Source organism: Diachasma alloeum, unplaced genomic scaffold, assembly GCF_001412515.2.
Source record: "Diachasma alloeum isolate Michigan unplaced genomic scaffold, Dall2.0 Dall_scaffold_00408, whole genome shotgun sequence".
In the NCBI taxonomy this organism is placed as follows: Eukaryota; Metazoa; Arthropoda; class Insecta; order Hymenoptera; family Braconidae; genus Diachasma; species Diachasma alloeum.
Genome location: NW_021680547.1, coordinates 43,819 through 60,040, shown reverse-complemented (window position 1 = coordinate 60,040; position 16,222 = coordinate 43,819). Strand labels below are relative to the sequence as shown.

Here is a 16,222-nt window from a genome sequence, read left to right as displayed (position 1 = left end):
CCCCCCCCCTCCTTCACCCCTCAGTACATGCCTCTGTACTTCATGTAAAAAAAGTAATATTAAATTCAAATGAAAAAAAAAAATAAAGTAAATAAAACAAATAAATTTCAAATTATTGAATTAATAAAATAAATTTAGCTCCAAATAATTAATTACTCATCAATTACTAACATAATTGTAAAAATTAAGAACAATCAGAAGTAATTTTGGATCATACTGATTTATTTCGCAAGTAAATTCCATTCTCTCTGGTCAATTAGTTGCAAGGTCATGTCCCATAAAAAAAGACAAAAAAAAATTTAGCAATTAAAAAAAAAATTCGCCCCTGAAATTAGTAGTTCAATCCCCTAAAAAAAAATTCAGACAAAAAAAAATGCTAGGATCCAAAAATGAACGAGGAACTTTCCAGTTTAAAAAGCACCCTTTCTTGTAATGATTCGCGATTGTCAAATATTCCCGCCCGTGAAAATTCACTCGGTTCCCCCACTCAATCTACTATTGCTGGACCTCAGCGAGGGCTACTGAACATCTCAGCGACGTTACCTCTTGCCTTCGAACCACTAAGCCAAACGGTCAGTTATTATATTCATTCGCAATCATATCGAATTTTGATGGTTAGGGACGCTCGCGCGATAGATTTCACAATAATTATTCATACTGATCATTTAAATGTTTGAATTTAATATTTTCCTTTCAGCGATATTTCATTGATTTTATAAAATTATTTATTTTGACCAAATCCGATCGGATCAAATATTTTCGACTAATTTAAATTTGGAAGGTATGTGAGTGTGTGCGCGTGATTATTTCAAGGCCTATATTTTTATGTTTAAATACTTTCATCATGAATTAATGGAATAAACGACGTCGTATCAAGAATTTATTCTCGAATAATCCATTCTTTTTGTGATATTTTGTTTTATATATGTGTTCTTTATTATTTTTCCTTTTTGATTGACGACTCCTGGAAACAGGTAAAGAGTATTATTATATATTTTTCTACGGACATTTCCACATCGAATTCCCCTTTTTCTTTTAATTTATAAGGAGATAATTTTTTAGATTTACTCCATCGGATCCATCTAATTGTGCATTCATAAAAAATTCATTTAAAACCTATAAAATATTCTATACTCTAATACCCTTCAAGGAAAAAGGTAGGTTGCCGGACACCCTGTAGAGATCAGTGATTCTTACGGGCCGAGTACGCTGGAAACTGAGGGCCTTGAATAGTTCGCCAGCGCCTCCCTTGTATGGCCTCGGAACCACAGGATGCCTCAATGCGCTTGCGCGACTGGAATGCTAGATAGTAGCGATGGTTATCTGTCATTTGTCCGGTCCCATAACCCCCAAATATCTGTCATTACGGTGACTGTCAATCAACAGCGAATACCTGGGCATTACCTATCGACGAATGTCTTTAGGAAGAGTTCAATTGTCAGTGACGGTAGGAAATAATTCATTCCTTTCATTCTGTAAACTTTTATAAAAATGGTTCGGTGTGAATACTGGAAAAAAAGATCCACCAAATCGAAAGAATCGTCTTTCCATAAGTTTCTGATTTTGTATCAGTGAAATGTGTAATGCAACTATAAGTAGATATTGCAGGAGGTAATGTATATGAAACATAGGCTCCAATCATAATAAAAAGAAAGTGTAAATATGAATTGCATTCGAAAATACAAGGCAATAATTTGGAGATATGAGAAGTTCACTAATGGTGATAAAACAATAAAACTGGCAGTAATATAGTTCGCACAGTCTGTTGAATAATGTCGTTGTTGTATTGTATTAGTCCTTGAAATTATGAAAAATAATTTTAATATATAACACGTGTTATTTTTTATTGCAGAAAAAGATTATTTTCTAATCTAATTAGAAAATTATTTTCTAATTATTTCAATTAGATTTTTTCATTTTATTTTATTATATTTCAATTAGATCTGCATCGAATTGTCCTTATCATTCCGCCCATGCTATTTCACTTAAACCTGATCAAAATCGAGCTTCTATTATCTTTTTGTTTCATCCTCTCCTGTAACGATAATGTCAGCTAATTGCACCACACAATATCTATTTTAAAAAGAGGATGTATATTCATGTAAAAATTTGTCGGAAGATGAATGGTTTTTCCACTTTCTGTGTTTATTCTCCCCGCCAATCGTCCCAGTTATCATTTCAATTGACGACAATAAAAATCCTCCCTTCAAATCTGGATTTTGTATAATACAACATCAGAAAAATAACCATTCAATTTTCCAACTTTACCAGGTCACATTACCACCCCCCACTATGCGACTACGGTCGCGCAAGCGCGCCGACGGCGCGCCTAGTTCCTAGGCTATACAATGGAGGCGCTGGCTGAACGTCCAACTTGGGCCACCAGTGTCATACAGGATAGGTTATCCAGTTAGGATAGAGATCCATGTTTCATATCCCTAGCCATTTCCAATGCTAGCGACGCCACTCGATCGTCCACATAGCTCCCTCCACCGCGGGAACCATTCAACCAATTTGAATGTAACGTGGTTCGATAGCCGTGTTTGACCTCTGAGACTCCAGAACTCCCTACTTGAGAACGGAATTTCCTCTCCAGCTCCTTATAAACTGTCCAAGGCTCCAAATCCCGCGATATCGTCCGATGAGCAGTCAATATGGTTCGATACAAAACAATAAGGTGTAAATAAAAAATAATCAAGATAAATGAAATGAACTCTTGGTTGGCTAGGAAAAAAATGACTTATCGTCTGAACGTTGAAATTTCACCGTTGAACGGTCTAAAACTAAAATAACACGTTATAATACATACATACAGACGCCATCGAAAAATCGTATATTTAGACTTTTAGACCATATTTAGTTACCCTGACACAAAACTGTAGAAACTTAATTTTGAACGATTACAAAGCTTCCATTCAGAATCAAAAATAGACTAATATAGAACTGTCGCTTTACTTGGTTTTCCGGAATTTATTCATTCTTTTGTGTATGGAATAAATAACAAGTGCAGGTCATTCACCATTATCCACTAAATCTAGAAGATTGGAAATACCGGGGGGTGGGTTAAGGGGGTTGCTGAAACCTCCATCCGGGTCTTAAATTCGAATCATTCGAGGCGTGTGGTTGAAAAAATGGATAATCATTGTATTTTTTATTTACATATTATTTTTCTATTAATGTTCCATCAGGTAATTTTTTATATTCATACACGATCCCCTTTCTTCTGTTAATCCAAAAATTAGTTCCAGCTTTAGAAAGCAGGTATTGCGGGTCAATGGCGGCTTCTTCAAATCGCAAATTATTATCCTTGCAATTCACTTCTTTTACGTATTTCTGCCGACTGGGTCCACAATTGTACTCATCTGTGGCAGCAGTTCTATCAACCATTTCGAGGATAGTTCCAGAAGATCGGAGAAGTCTTATACCACACTCGGATTCTTCATGCTCAATTTTTTTTCGTTTGCGTGACTGCTTGGAACTGGTAACTTTCTGTATTATTTCAATATTTCTGTGAAATAAATGATCAAAACGTTCAGCCATTTGGTAACAATACATCTTTCTATAAAATAAAGGAACAGATTTTTTAGTCAAACAAAGTAGATTCATCGTCCAAGATACGAGGAAGATTATTTTTTATTAATGGGACATTCCATGTCAACTCAGCCACACCAATTTTTTTTTGTCTGGGAAAAATCATTGAGTAGGTGCATTTTGAACTACTACATATAGCCAGTGATCATGCAAAATTTCCTTGCCCTGCCACTTTTTGTTTCTGAGATAATCATTACGAAACTTGAAATTTTCAAAAAATCATTACTTCTGAATGGAGCATCCGATTTTGATAAATAAAAAAAGAAAATTTTCGTTTTTTCTCATACTTGAAGATAAAAAATACTTCGAAGCCGTCAAGAAGCTCCTAGATCAGTTTTTCGAGAATTTTTCATTTTCATTTTTTTTCACTCTAGGGCCGCTCGATATTCGATCGAAATATTTTTTTTATGATAGAGGATGTCCTTGTATGATATGAAAAAAACGCCATAATGGAAGAGCAAAGCAATGCACTGAAAAAAATTTTTTTTTTCGAAATTTTTGGGTTTTTCAGTTTTTAGGGGAGATCCATCGGTTTTTTTTCAAAGAAATCAGTCTGTCAACAACTATTATTCTTTGTTCATATATGATGGCAAAAGAGTACGCCATCATGTAAGAGATAAAGAATGCTCCGAAAAAAATTTTTCTTCGAAATTTTTACGTTTGTCTGTCGTTTAGGAGAGTTGCATTGTAGTTATTGAAAAAGGGGTTTGTCAATAGACATTTTCTGTTCTGCTGGATAGAATAGACTATTGATATGACTATAAATCTTTTCTCAACAACACACTGTGCTTTCCACTAACGAAAAAGTATGAGAAAAAAACAATTTTTATTCCTCTATAACGACATTTTATATTTTCACATTTTTATATTTTTACAATACGGAGAAATCCTCCACTCTCTTCAACGACAAATTTCTACATGCACTGTTGAATTATTTACATCACGATTACTGTCTTCTGCGGGTTTATCGTTTCGTTTTTGTTTGTTTTTGCTTTGGGAAAACCTCCTCGTTAGCCGAAGCCGAATATCGTTTAATTAACAATTGCTCTCCCGGTATCGGAATAAAATAATGATGTTTTTGAATGGCTGGAATAGCTTTGGCAATATCAAATCTCTCTCTCAACTCAGTTTTGATATTCTCGTGTTCTGCCTTGGTGAAAAAAAAACATCAATTTCTTCAAAATTCTCTTTTGACCATCGAAACAAAGCATCTGGCGTGAGGATTGGTTCGCCATGAACGATTTGCAAGCTCTTACGTCTCACTTCTCTCTTAAAGACAGCTCCTACTCCGTCACAAGCTCCTTTACCGAGCGCGGTTGCATGAAAATGAGCTGGCGCATCTATGCCAAAATCAGTCTTGTGATGCAAGAGATTCGTGATCTGAAAATGATTCTCGTAATGTTGTGCAGCTCCATCATGACATTTTCTCCACGCTTTCACAGTTGTCTTTCACATGCTGTATTAAAATCTTCTGTATCAAATAAACAGCGGCAGTATCGTGAGTCGTACTGTCCGACAAAACGACTAAACTCCGATGTTGGATTTCATTTTTTTCGCGATAGTAGTAAACAACGGAGTGAACTGTAGACTGGTCATTATTGTAGTGGAAGGATTGATCAGCATCTTCAGCCACAAAAGCGTCATTTTTCGAATAATCACAATGCACTAGTACTTTTCCATTATCCAAATTCTCTTTTCGCTGTTTGACAAAAGCCGATTGTTCTTTAGCAATGAAGTGACGGGGCTTCAATACTATCAATCGTTCCATTAGAACATCAATGAATTCATCCATCGGGAGGGTCTGTGTCTGGAAGGTACACCTGTGAGTACCTTGCCACACGCGAAATTCGACCATTTCCACGACAGAATCAGAGAGAAGTTTCTTCAGTTCACATGATAATGATTTCACTCCAGGACAATCGTTACATTCATCCAGATGACAGGCCAGGGTTAGATTTGTACACATCAATTTTGCTAGACAATCATTGTAATCTCTGAGTGGATAGGAGGAATCTTGAGTTAGAGTCGCAATATTAATTGCCTCTAGCATCAATTTGCAATTTTGGTGATACGTACAAACACATACCAAGTGAGTGCTATTTGCTCCCGCCACTACACATTGTTTAGGTCTCAACTCGGCAAACTTACTGAAACCGACCTTAGCATCTTCATTCGCATGTTTGTACTTCCGATGAAGTACTTTTAGATTTNCGATTTGCAAGCTCTTACGTCTCACTTCTCTCTTAAAGACAGCTCCTACTCCGTCACAAGCTCCTTTACCGAGCGCGGTTGCATGAAAATGAGCTGGCGCATCTATGCCAAAATCAGTCTTGTGATGCAAGAGATTCGTGATCTGAAAATGATTCTCGTAATGTTGTGCAGCTCCATCATGACATTTTCTCCACGCTTTCACAGTTGTCTTTCACATGCTGTATTAAAATCTTCTGTATCAAATAAACAGCGGCAGTATCGTGAGTCGTACTGTCCGACAAAACGACTAAACTCCGATGTTGGATTTCATTTTTTTCGCGATAGTAGTAAACAACGGGGTGAACTGTACACTGGTCATTATTGTAGTGGAAGGATTGAGCAGCATCTTGAGCCACAAAAGCGTAATTTTCCGAAAAATCACAATGCACTAGTACTTCTCCATTATCCAAATTCTCTTTTCGCTGTTTGACAAAAGCCGATTGTTCTTTAGCGATGAAGTGATGGGGCTTCAATACTATCAATCGTTCCATTAGAAGATCAATGAATTCATCCATCGGGAGGGTCTGTGTCTGCAAGGTATACCTGTCAGTACTTTGCCACACGCGAAATTCGACCATTTCCACGACAGAATCAGAGAGAAGTTTCTTCAGTTCACATGATAATGATTTCACTCCAGGACAATCGTTACATTCATCCAGATGACAGGCCGGGGTTGGATTTGTACACATCAATTTTGCTAGACAATCTTTGTAATCTCTGAGTGGACAGGGGGAATCTTGAGTTAGAGTCGCAATATTAATTGCCTCTAGCATCAATTTGCAATTTTGATGATACGTACAAACACATACCACGTGAGTGCCATTTGCTCCCGCCACTACACATTGTTTAGGTCTCAGCTCGGCAAACTTACTGAAACCGACCTTAGCATCTTCATTCGCATGTTTGTACTTCCGATGAAGGACTTTTAGATTTTCGAGTATCATTCGCTTTTGCTCTACTTTCTTCTCTCCATTGATCTTGATGGATATTTTATCTTTCATTCCTGGCATGACGCGACTGTGCTCTAGGTAAAAATTGTGTACCTTCTCGACGGTTGTGCTGGGTAGTGAATGACCTGCTTTCGCAATTGGTGAAGCAAACACTCCTTTAATTTTTCTCAATCTTTTCGCTCTTGACGCCATGTATCTGGTAGTTCCAAATTCAGAAGCAATTTTCCGCGCACTCCACGACTGTGGATGAACCGTCAAGATTTGCAGGCGCTCACGGTAGTTTATCAGATCTTTGAATTTCTGCTTCAAACCATCCAACATTTCTTCTAATTCTATTTCTCTCGCAGATCGATACTGCTTAGATGAATATGGATCAATGTGACTTTGGTCATCTTCCGAATCATAATCCATGGAAGAACTGTCGAATTCAGCTTCATCGTCTGGTTCGTCGTCGATTGATATGCCGGAATTATCAAGATGGAAAAATCGGCCTGATTTCCGAGAACTGTTTATCACATCCAAACTTGAATCACATATTTCGGTTTGGAGCATTGATATATCGGGTGGAGTTTCCGAACGCTGAAGATGTGTAGCATTAAGTTTAACCGTGGGGACAGATGGAGGAATGACATAAGTTGGAGCTCTCGTTCGGCATTGACCACAGATTTTCGCAGACAATGGTAAAAAAGGAAATTTCTTGTGTAGTGTCAAGTAAATCAGACGTAAATTATAACCGAGTTGTCCCTTCTCACCAGGAGCCCGCATTGGATTCGCACATCTATCACTCCGCGGCATTCTATAAAATCCGAAGACATCAATTCCGAGAATAAAGATCATTTCTATATAATCAACGTGAAAATTCCTTACCTCGTTGCAAGAAGAGAATAAGATAGGAGCTCGGTAATCCATCCACACAGAATCGGATGGTGATGAAAAATCAATCGAGAAGTTGAGGTTTTTTTTCTAGAATTAAAGCCTTGAAACCGACTGATGACGATAATTCAATTAATTGATTCCGTTTGTTTTTTCCTCCCATTTGTTTGATCATAATTTAGCAAACTTCCGATGATGATTATGTTCAATTCAACTATCTACCCTTCCAGTAAAAATTTCAACGAAAATTTTTTTTTTCGGAGCACTCTTTCTCCGTTACATGACGGTGTAGTTTTATGTCATCATATATGAACGAATAATAATGGTTGACAGACTCATTTCTTTAAAAAAAAACAGATGGATCTCCCCTAAAAACTGAAAAACCCAAAAATTTCGAAAAAAAAATTTTTTTTTAGGTGCATTGCTTCGCTCTTCCATTATGGCGTATTTTTGTCATATTACATAACGAAATCCTCTATCATAAAAAAAATATTTCGATCGAATATCGAGCGGCCCTAGAGTGAAAAAAAAATGAAAACGCGAAAAATTCTCGAAACACCGATCTAGGAGCTTCTTGACGGCTCTGAAGTATTTTTTATCTTGAAGTACGAGAAAAACGAAAATTTTCTTTTTTTATTTATCAAAATCGGATGTTCCATTCAGAAGTAATGATTTTTTGAAAATTTCAAGTTTCATAATGATTATCTCAGAAACAAAAAGTGGCAGGGCAATGAAATTTTNGAGAAAAACGAAAATTTTCTTTTTTTATTTATTCAAATGGGATGTTCCATTCAGAAGTAATGATTTTTTGAAAATTTCAAGTTTCATAATGATTATCTCAGAAACAAAAAGTGTCAGGGCAATGAAATTTTGCATGATCACTGTCTATATGTAGTAGTTCAAAATGCACCTACTCAATGATTTTTCGCAGACAATAAAAAATCCGGTGTGGCTGAGTTGACATGGAATGTCCCATGTACGACTTATATAAGTAGTGAAAATATAAGTGAGATATGTTATTATTAGGTGTATAAATTGATTCTCGGCCTTCTTTCGACAATTCTGACATTTATTCATAATAAAATGAATACAGATCTAATCTGGAAAATCATCACCGTCACTTTGCATGTATTTCTCCCATCTATCGGGCAATTGTTGAAGAGAGCAATGGATAAAAATACATTATTTCCCGGTATTTCACATTTTCATCGAGCAGTCTTATCGCGCAGGCCATCGCGTGGTCCACTGCGGCCGAACCAATGTTCAGGGAACTGAATATCGAGTTAGGTGGTAACTTGAGGAGGAAAGTGAGGTGGTGTTCGATCTTTCTTGAATCATCAGTGGGATCTAGCGTCTAGTGCCATGTTGTTCAGTATTTCCGGAATGTCTTTGTGGTAAAGCGCGGAACTGTTGACCTCGAGAAGAAGAACAATGGAAAGTAGAAATATGTCCCTCGTGGTATGTATGTATGGATGTGTATGGGGGTGTGCGTACCAAATACTTATATTTACATAATCCGGTAGTGGAGAATGAAATACTCTATCACTCACCATTTCCCCCATACGCTGCTTTTCCATTGTGTCTGAAGACACTTCTCCCTCACCAAGGAAATTTTATAAACAGCATAATCAGTGAAAGTACGCTGATTGGAAATACCTACTCTAGTGAACATACTTTCGTATGTCCACATGCTTTGGGTCCGAAAATTTTATTTTTGATGATACAAGGCCACAAACTCTCGGCAGTAGTGCAGACACTGCTCCGCATCTTCTGGCTCGAGTTTCTTCGCTTTTGTATAGTCCTATAGGTGGAAAGGATCGTGCATCGGGATGCGTTTAACTATTGACTTCAGACAGTCGATTGCTCTTCCACTCGCTCGACAACTATTTATCAAGTCTTCCTCCACACATGCCGAGACTTCTTCCCCGACGTCAAAGTCCCGCCGTGCTCTTGTGCTTTGTGAGATACTCACGTGTCCATAGTTTGGAACGCATGTGGTTATGGATGTCGTCGATTGGGCCATCTATCACGGTACCTTTGCACTGCCTGTAATCCATGACACTCGCATTCACCATGAATACAGTGCATATTGACATACTCGTTCACTATGTAATACTCCATTTTTCATCTCAAGTATAATTTCGGCAAAAAATCAAATACAGATTTTCTTTCGTTGAAACACAATCTTTACCTATTATGTCCTCCATTCATCCTTGGTGTAACTTCGAAAACCTTCACAACCTTCTAATGTTTACATTCTGGAGAGAAATTAGGGACGACGTTAATAGAATAAATACATAAAACGAAATTTATTCCTCTATTCACATCGTCTTATGTTTTGTATTTATGTAAACACAGGGGTTCCCGGGGATTCTCGGACGCTTCTTCAGTGATAAATAACAAAAACTAGAGATAAATACTGTGTTTTGGAGAGGGAGAGTCAATCGTGTCTGATTCTTTGCCGGAGTAAGACGTGAATTGAAAAATCATGGAGAGGTACACAGCGAATGGTTACGCTGATTTGCACCTCATGTATGGTAAATGTGACTGTAATGGAGCAAAGTCAGCGCAAAGATATTGTGAGAAATACCCCCATCGACGACATCCGTATCCACAAGTGTTCCAGAATGTGGATGCTCGCAGGCGACAGGGCCAGGTGATGCCAGATCACGGAGGGGGACGTCAACGTCATCTTGAAAACGAAAAGCAAGTCTTGGTTGCGTGGAGGAAAACTCGACGACGAGCTGTCGGATGATTCAAAGCGAGACCGGCTGCCCGAAGTCAACGGTAAATCGTATCCTGCTGGACAATTCTCTCCATCCGTTTCACTACGCAACGGTCCAGAAATTCGAGCCAGGAGATGCAGAGCAGCATCTGCGCTACCCAAGAGTTTCTGGCCTTGTATTACCAGAATGAAAATTTTCTATCCCAAATGATGCGAACAGACGAAAGTCTGTTCACTAGAGAAGGTATTTTCAATCAGCATAATTTGCATAGTTCTTCTGTTGAAAATCCTCACTTGGTGAGGGAGAAAAATTTTCAGACACGGTGGAAAGTAAACGTGTGGGGAGGAATAGGGGGTGATCGGGTACTTCTATCCCAGCTTCCGGATAATGTGAATGTGAGTATTTATTAGGCACAATAAAAATGTAAATCTTCCTATTTTACATTTTTCTGCATCTCAGGGTCAACAGTATCTTGCTTTTATTAAGCAGACACTTCCGGAAATGCTGGACGAAGTACCACTCAGCACTAAACCTCAGTGGTTCCAGCAGGATGGAGCACCACCTCACTCTGTTAAAGAAGTCACCGCCTACCTGAATGAGTAGTTTCCTGGACGTTGGTTCGGTCGCTTTGGCCCGCTCCACTGGCCTGCACGGTAATACTACTCGAGAAAAATAAGGTATATCGGAAAATGAAAAATTTCCATTCCTATTAGATCCCCTGGTTTGACTCCGCTAGACTTCTTCATTTCGGGCTATCTGAAGAAACAAGTCTACGAGACAGAACCAGAGAATGTGGAGGACTTGGTGGCATGACTGCATGCAGCCGCAATCAACGTGGATTCTGAAATGCTCCAGCATGTGAGGATGGGAGTTCTCAGGAGAATTCATGCTTGTGTGGCTGTTGGAGTAGGTCATTTTCAGCAACTGCCATGAAGAGCTCGATGAAGAGCATTACAATCGACCCTTTTCAGGCCCACCAAAAATTAAACGTGGCACAACGAAAGTCTTTTACATTGGAAAATGAATAGCAAAAAGATTTGTTTCCTTCTTTTTTTGTTGAAAGATCTCCCTACTCATGCTATCATCATTCTCCACGCGCATCTTATGGGTGATATGGAACGCAGCCAAAAAACGTCAATTATAAAAATAATTCCCATCGACATTTTTGGAAAGTTTCTTTCCATGTCATTTCTTAGGCCTGTTATCCAGCTGATAGATAACAGAGACGACATGTGCTCATCTTCGTACAGTCTCTTGACGTCCGAAGTAATTGTGAGAGGAAAAAAAATTAGATTTTATTAGGGACATTTTAGACCCTTTCCCGCCCTTTCATCACAAAATCGAAAAGCTCCCACCCACGTTCTGTGGATTTTTTAGTTTTTCTTTTTTTCATGAAATGGGATTTCAACAAGACTGAAAAAAAATCCTGAGAAAACGTGAGAAATGAATTATTTATTTCATACTCATGCTATTGTTAAATCACCGAGGGTTGCCGGGTTTGTGACTCGCTCGGGTTTCTTGATACATACAAACATCGATACAGTGTACTCTTTTGAACGCAAGTGTCCAGTACCGATACATGAATGTAGCGATAGAATATGTGTCGATATTCAAAATATGGATATTTTTCAAACTTGCATTAATACATTTGCTCCAATGTTGCGACTTTTATAATAAATTTTATGCCAAATTGGTTTTCATAACAATCTGGCGAGGGTCAAACATAACGAGGATCGCGAGGGTAATAAGAGGATGGTCAAATTTCACGAGGGTCAAACATCCAGAAGTTCACAAGAGTAACAAAGGAGTAGTCAAATTTCACGAGGATCAAGCGAGTAACAAGGGGATGGTCAAACTTCACTAGGGCCACGAAGATCACAAGGGGATCGTCAAACGTCACAAGGGTTGAACTCCACGAGGATCACAAGGGGGTCATCAAATTTCACGGGGGTCAAACATCACGAGGGTCAGGCGGTTTACAAGAGTCTCACATTCAACCCTCCTGAACTTTACTCATTGCTTGGTTCCCTAAGAATTTTCTGATTTTTTATAAAACCATAAAATTTCATCGAATTTTCTAGAAAACCCGAGCATTTCCCTCATGATGTTCAACCCTCGTGTTATTTGACCCTCGCGAAATTTGACCATTTCCTTGTGATCCTCATAAAATTTGAGCATCTCCTATGACCATTGGGACCCTCGTGACCCTCCTCTTGTGACCCACGTGATGTTTGACCCCCGACCTTCTTCTTGCGATGCTCGACCCTCGTGAAATTCAACCATTCCCTTGTGAACCTCCTGAGATTTGACCATCTCCTTATAACCCTCGTGATCCTCGTGACATTTAACCGTCCTCTTGTGACCCTCGTGAAATTTCATCATTCCCTTGTGGCCCACACGAATTTTGAGCATCCTTGTAACCCTCGTGAAGTTTAACCATCCTCTCGGGACCCTCAGGATGTTTGGCCCTCGCGAGATTGTTATGAAAACCAATTTGTTATAAAATTTATTATAAAAGTCAAAACATTGAAGCAAATGTGTTAGTGCAAGTTTGAAAAATATCCATATTTCGAATATCGATACATATTCCATCGTTACATTCATGTATCAGTACTGGGCACTTACGTTCGAAAGAGTACACTGTATCGATGTTTGTATGTATCAAGAAACCCGAGCGAGTCACAAACCCGGCAACCCTCGGTGATTTAACAATAGCATGAGTATGAAATAAATAATTCATTTCTCACGTTTTCTCAGGATTTTTTTTTTCAGTCTTGTTGAAATCCCATTTCATGAAAAAAAGAAAAACTAAAGAATCCACAGAACGTGGGGGGGGGGAGCTTTTCGATTTTGCGATGGAAGGGCGGGAGGGGGTCTAAAATGTCCCTAATAAAATCTAATTTTTTTCCCTCTTTCACAATTACTTCGGACGTCAAGAGACTGAACGAAGATGAGCACATGTCATCTCTGTTATCTATCAGCTGGATAACAGGCCTAAGAAATGACATGGAAAGAAACTTTCCAAAAATGTCGATGGGAATTATTTTTATAATTGACGTTTTTTGGCTGCGTTCCATATCACCCATAAGATGTGTGTGAAGGATGATGATAGCATGAGTAGGCAGATCTTTCAACAAAAAAAGAAGGAAACAAATCTTTCTGCTATTCATTTTCCAGTACAAAAGACTTTCGTTGTGCCACGTTTAATTTTTGGTGGCCCTGAAAAGGGCCAGCAGCCACACAAGCATAAATTCTCCTGAGAACTCCCATCCTCACATGCTGGAGCATTTCAGAATCCACATTGATTGCAGCTGCATGCAGTCGTGCCACCAAGTCCTCCACATTCTCTGGTTCTGTCTCGTAGACTTATTTCTTCAGATAGCCCGAAATGAAGAAGTCTAGCGGAGTCAAATCAGGCGATCTAATAGGAATGGAAATTTTCCATTTTCCGGTATACCTTATTTTTCTCGAGTAGTATCACCGTGCAGGTCAGTGGAGCGGACCAAAGCGACCGAACCAACGTCCAGGAAACTACTCATTCAGGTAGGCGGTGACTTCTTTAGCAGAGTTAGGTGGTGCTCCATCCTGCTGGAACCACTGAGGTCTAGTGCTGAGTGGTAATTCGTCGAGCATTTCCGGAAAGGTCTGCTTAATAAAAGCAAGATACTGTTGACCCTGAGATGCAGAAAAATGTAAAATAGGAAGATTTTCCTAGGAATATGTCGTAAGTGTGCGGATCTGTGCCTAATAAATACTCACATTCACATTATCCGCAAGCTGGGATAGAAGTACCCTATTCCTCCCCACACGTTTACTTTCCACCGTGTCTGAAAATTTTTCCCCCTCACCAAGTGAGGATTTTCAACAGAAGAACTATGCAAATTATGTTGATTGAAAATACCTTTTCTAGTCAGCAGACTTTCGTCTGTTCACATGATTTGGGGCAGAAAATTTTCATTCTGGTAATACCAGGCCAGAAACTCTTGGGTAGCGCAGATGCTACTCTGCATCTCCTGGCTCGAGTTTTTGGACCAGTGTGTAGTGAAACGGATGGAGAGAATTGTCCAGCAGGATGCGATTTACCGTTGACTTTGGGCAGCCGGTCTCGCTTTGAATCATCCGACAGCTCGTCGTCAAGTTTTCCACCACGCACCAAGACTTGCTTTTCGTCTTCAAGACGACGTTGACGTCCCCTCCCGTGATCTGGCATCACCTGGCCCTGTCGCCTGCGAGCATCCACATTCTGGAGAACTTGAGGTGCAAATCAGCGTAACCATTCGCTGTGTATTTCTCCATGATTTTTCAATTCACGTCTTACTCCGGCAAAGAATCAGACACGATTAACTCTCCCTCTCCAAAACACAGTATTTACCTCTAGTTTTTATTATTTATCACTGAAGAAGCGTCCGAGAATCCCCGGGAACCCCTATATTTACATCAATACAGAACAAAAGACGATGTGAATAAAGGAATAAATTTCGTTTTATGTATTTATTCTGTTTACATCGTCTCTAATTTCTCTCCAGAATGTAAACATTAGAAGGTTGTGAAGGTTTTCGAAGTTACACCAAGGATGAATGGAGGAAATAATAGGTAAATATTGTGTTTCAACGAGAGAAAATCTGTATTTGATTTTTTGCCGAAATTATACTTGAGACGAAAAATGGAGCATTACATAGTGAACGAGTATGTCGATATGCACTGTATTCATGGTGAATGCGAGTGTCATGGAGTACAGGCAGTGCAAAGATACCGTGATAGTAGCCCAATTGACGACATCCATAACCACGTGCGTTCCAAACTATGGACACGTGAGGATCTCACAAAGCACAAGATCACGGCGGGACTTTAACGTCGGGGAAGAAGTCTCAGCATGTGTGGAGGAAGACTTCATAACTAGTTGTCGAACGAGTGGAAGAGCAATCGACTGTCTGAAGTCAATAGTTAAACGCATCCTGATGCACGATCCTTTCCACCTATACGACTATACAAAAGCGAAGAAACTCGTGCCAGAAGATGCGGAGCAGTGTCTGCACTACTGCCGAGAGTTTGTGGCCTTGTACCATCAAAAATAAAAGTTTCTGACCCAAATCATGTGGACATACGAAAGTATGTTCACTAGAGTAGGCATTTCCAATCAGCGTACTTTCACTGATTATGCTGTTTATAAAATTTCCTTGGTGGTCTTCAGACACAATGGAAAAGCAGCGTATGGGGGAAATGGTGGGTGATAGAGTATTTCATTCTCCACTACCGGATTATGTAAATATAAGTATTTGGTACGCACACCCCCATAAACATCCATACATACATACCACGAGGGACATATTTCTATTTTCCATTGTTCTTCTTCTCGAGGTCAACAGTTCCGCGCTTTACCACAAAGACATTCCGGAAATACTGAACAACATGGCACTAGACGCTAGATCCCACTGATGGTTCATGAAAGATCGAACACCACCTCACTTTCCTCAAGTTACCACCTAACTCGATATTCAGTTCCCTGAACATTGGTTCGGCCGCAGTGGACCACTGGCCTGCGCGATAAGACTGCTCGATGAAAATGCGAAATATCGGGAAATAATGTAGTTTTATCCATTGATCCTTTCATTTGACGTCACCAGACTTTTTACCCCCGTCAAGTGAGCGGCGCAATGTTGGAAATCCACCATTTTTTGCCCTGAATTATAGGCTAATTACGGGTTTTGTTCTGGTGTAATCAAATAATTTGTAGTTTCACTGGTATACAAAATATACGCCGATGAATATTCGAAGTCATTGACCTGCGCGAAAATAAAATGAGATATTATTTTTTCTCAGCAGGATAGGTGC

At 39.2% G+C, this 16,222-nt stretch overlaps 1 protein-coding gene across 1 annotated transcript in view; it reads right to left on the bottom strand.

Moving 5' to 3' along the window:
- Positions 1-2,894: 2,894 nt before the first annotated feature.
- LOC107042062 overlaps positions 2,895-16,222 on the bottom strand; it is a 48,102-nt gene continuing 34,774 nt past the window's right edge. The window contains exon 3 of the mRNA XM_015262933.1: positions 2,895-3,508. Coding sequence (XP_015118419.1) covers positions 3,163-3,508 — 346 coding nt within the window. The 3' untranslated portion in view covers positions 2,895-3,162. The remainder of the gene's footprint in view (positions 3,509-16,222) is intronic.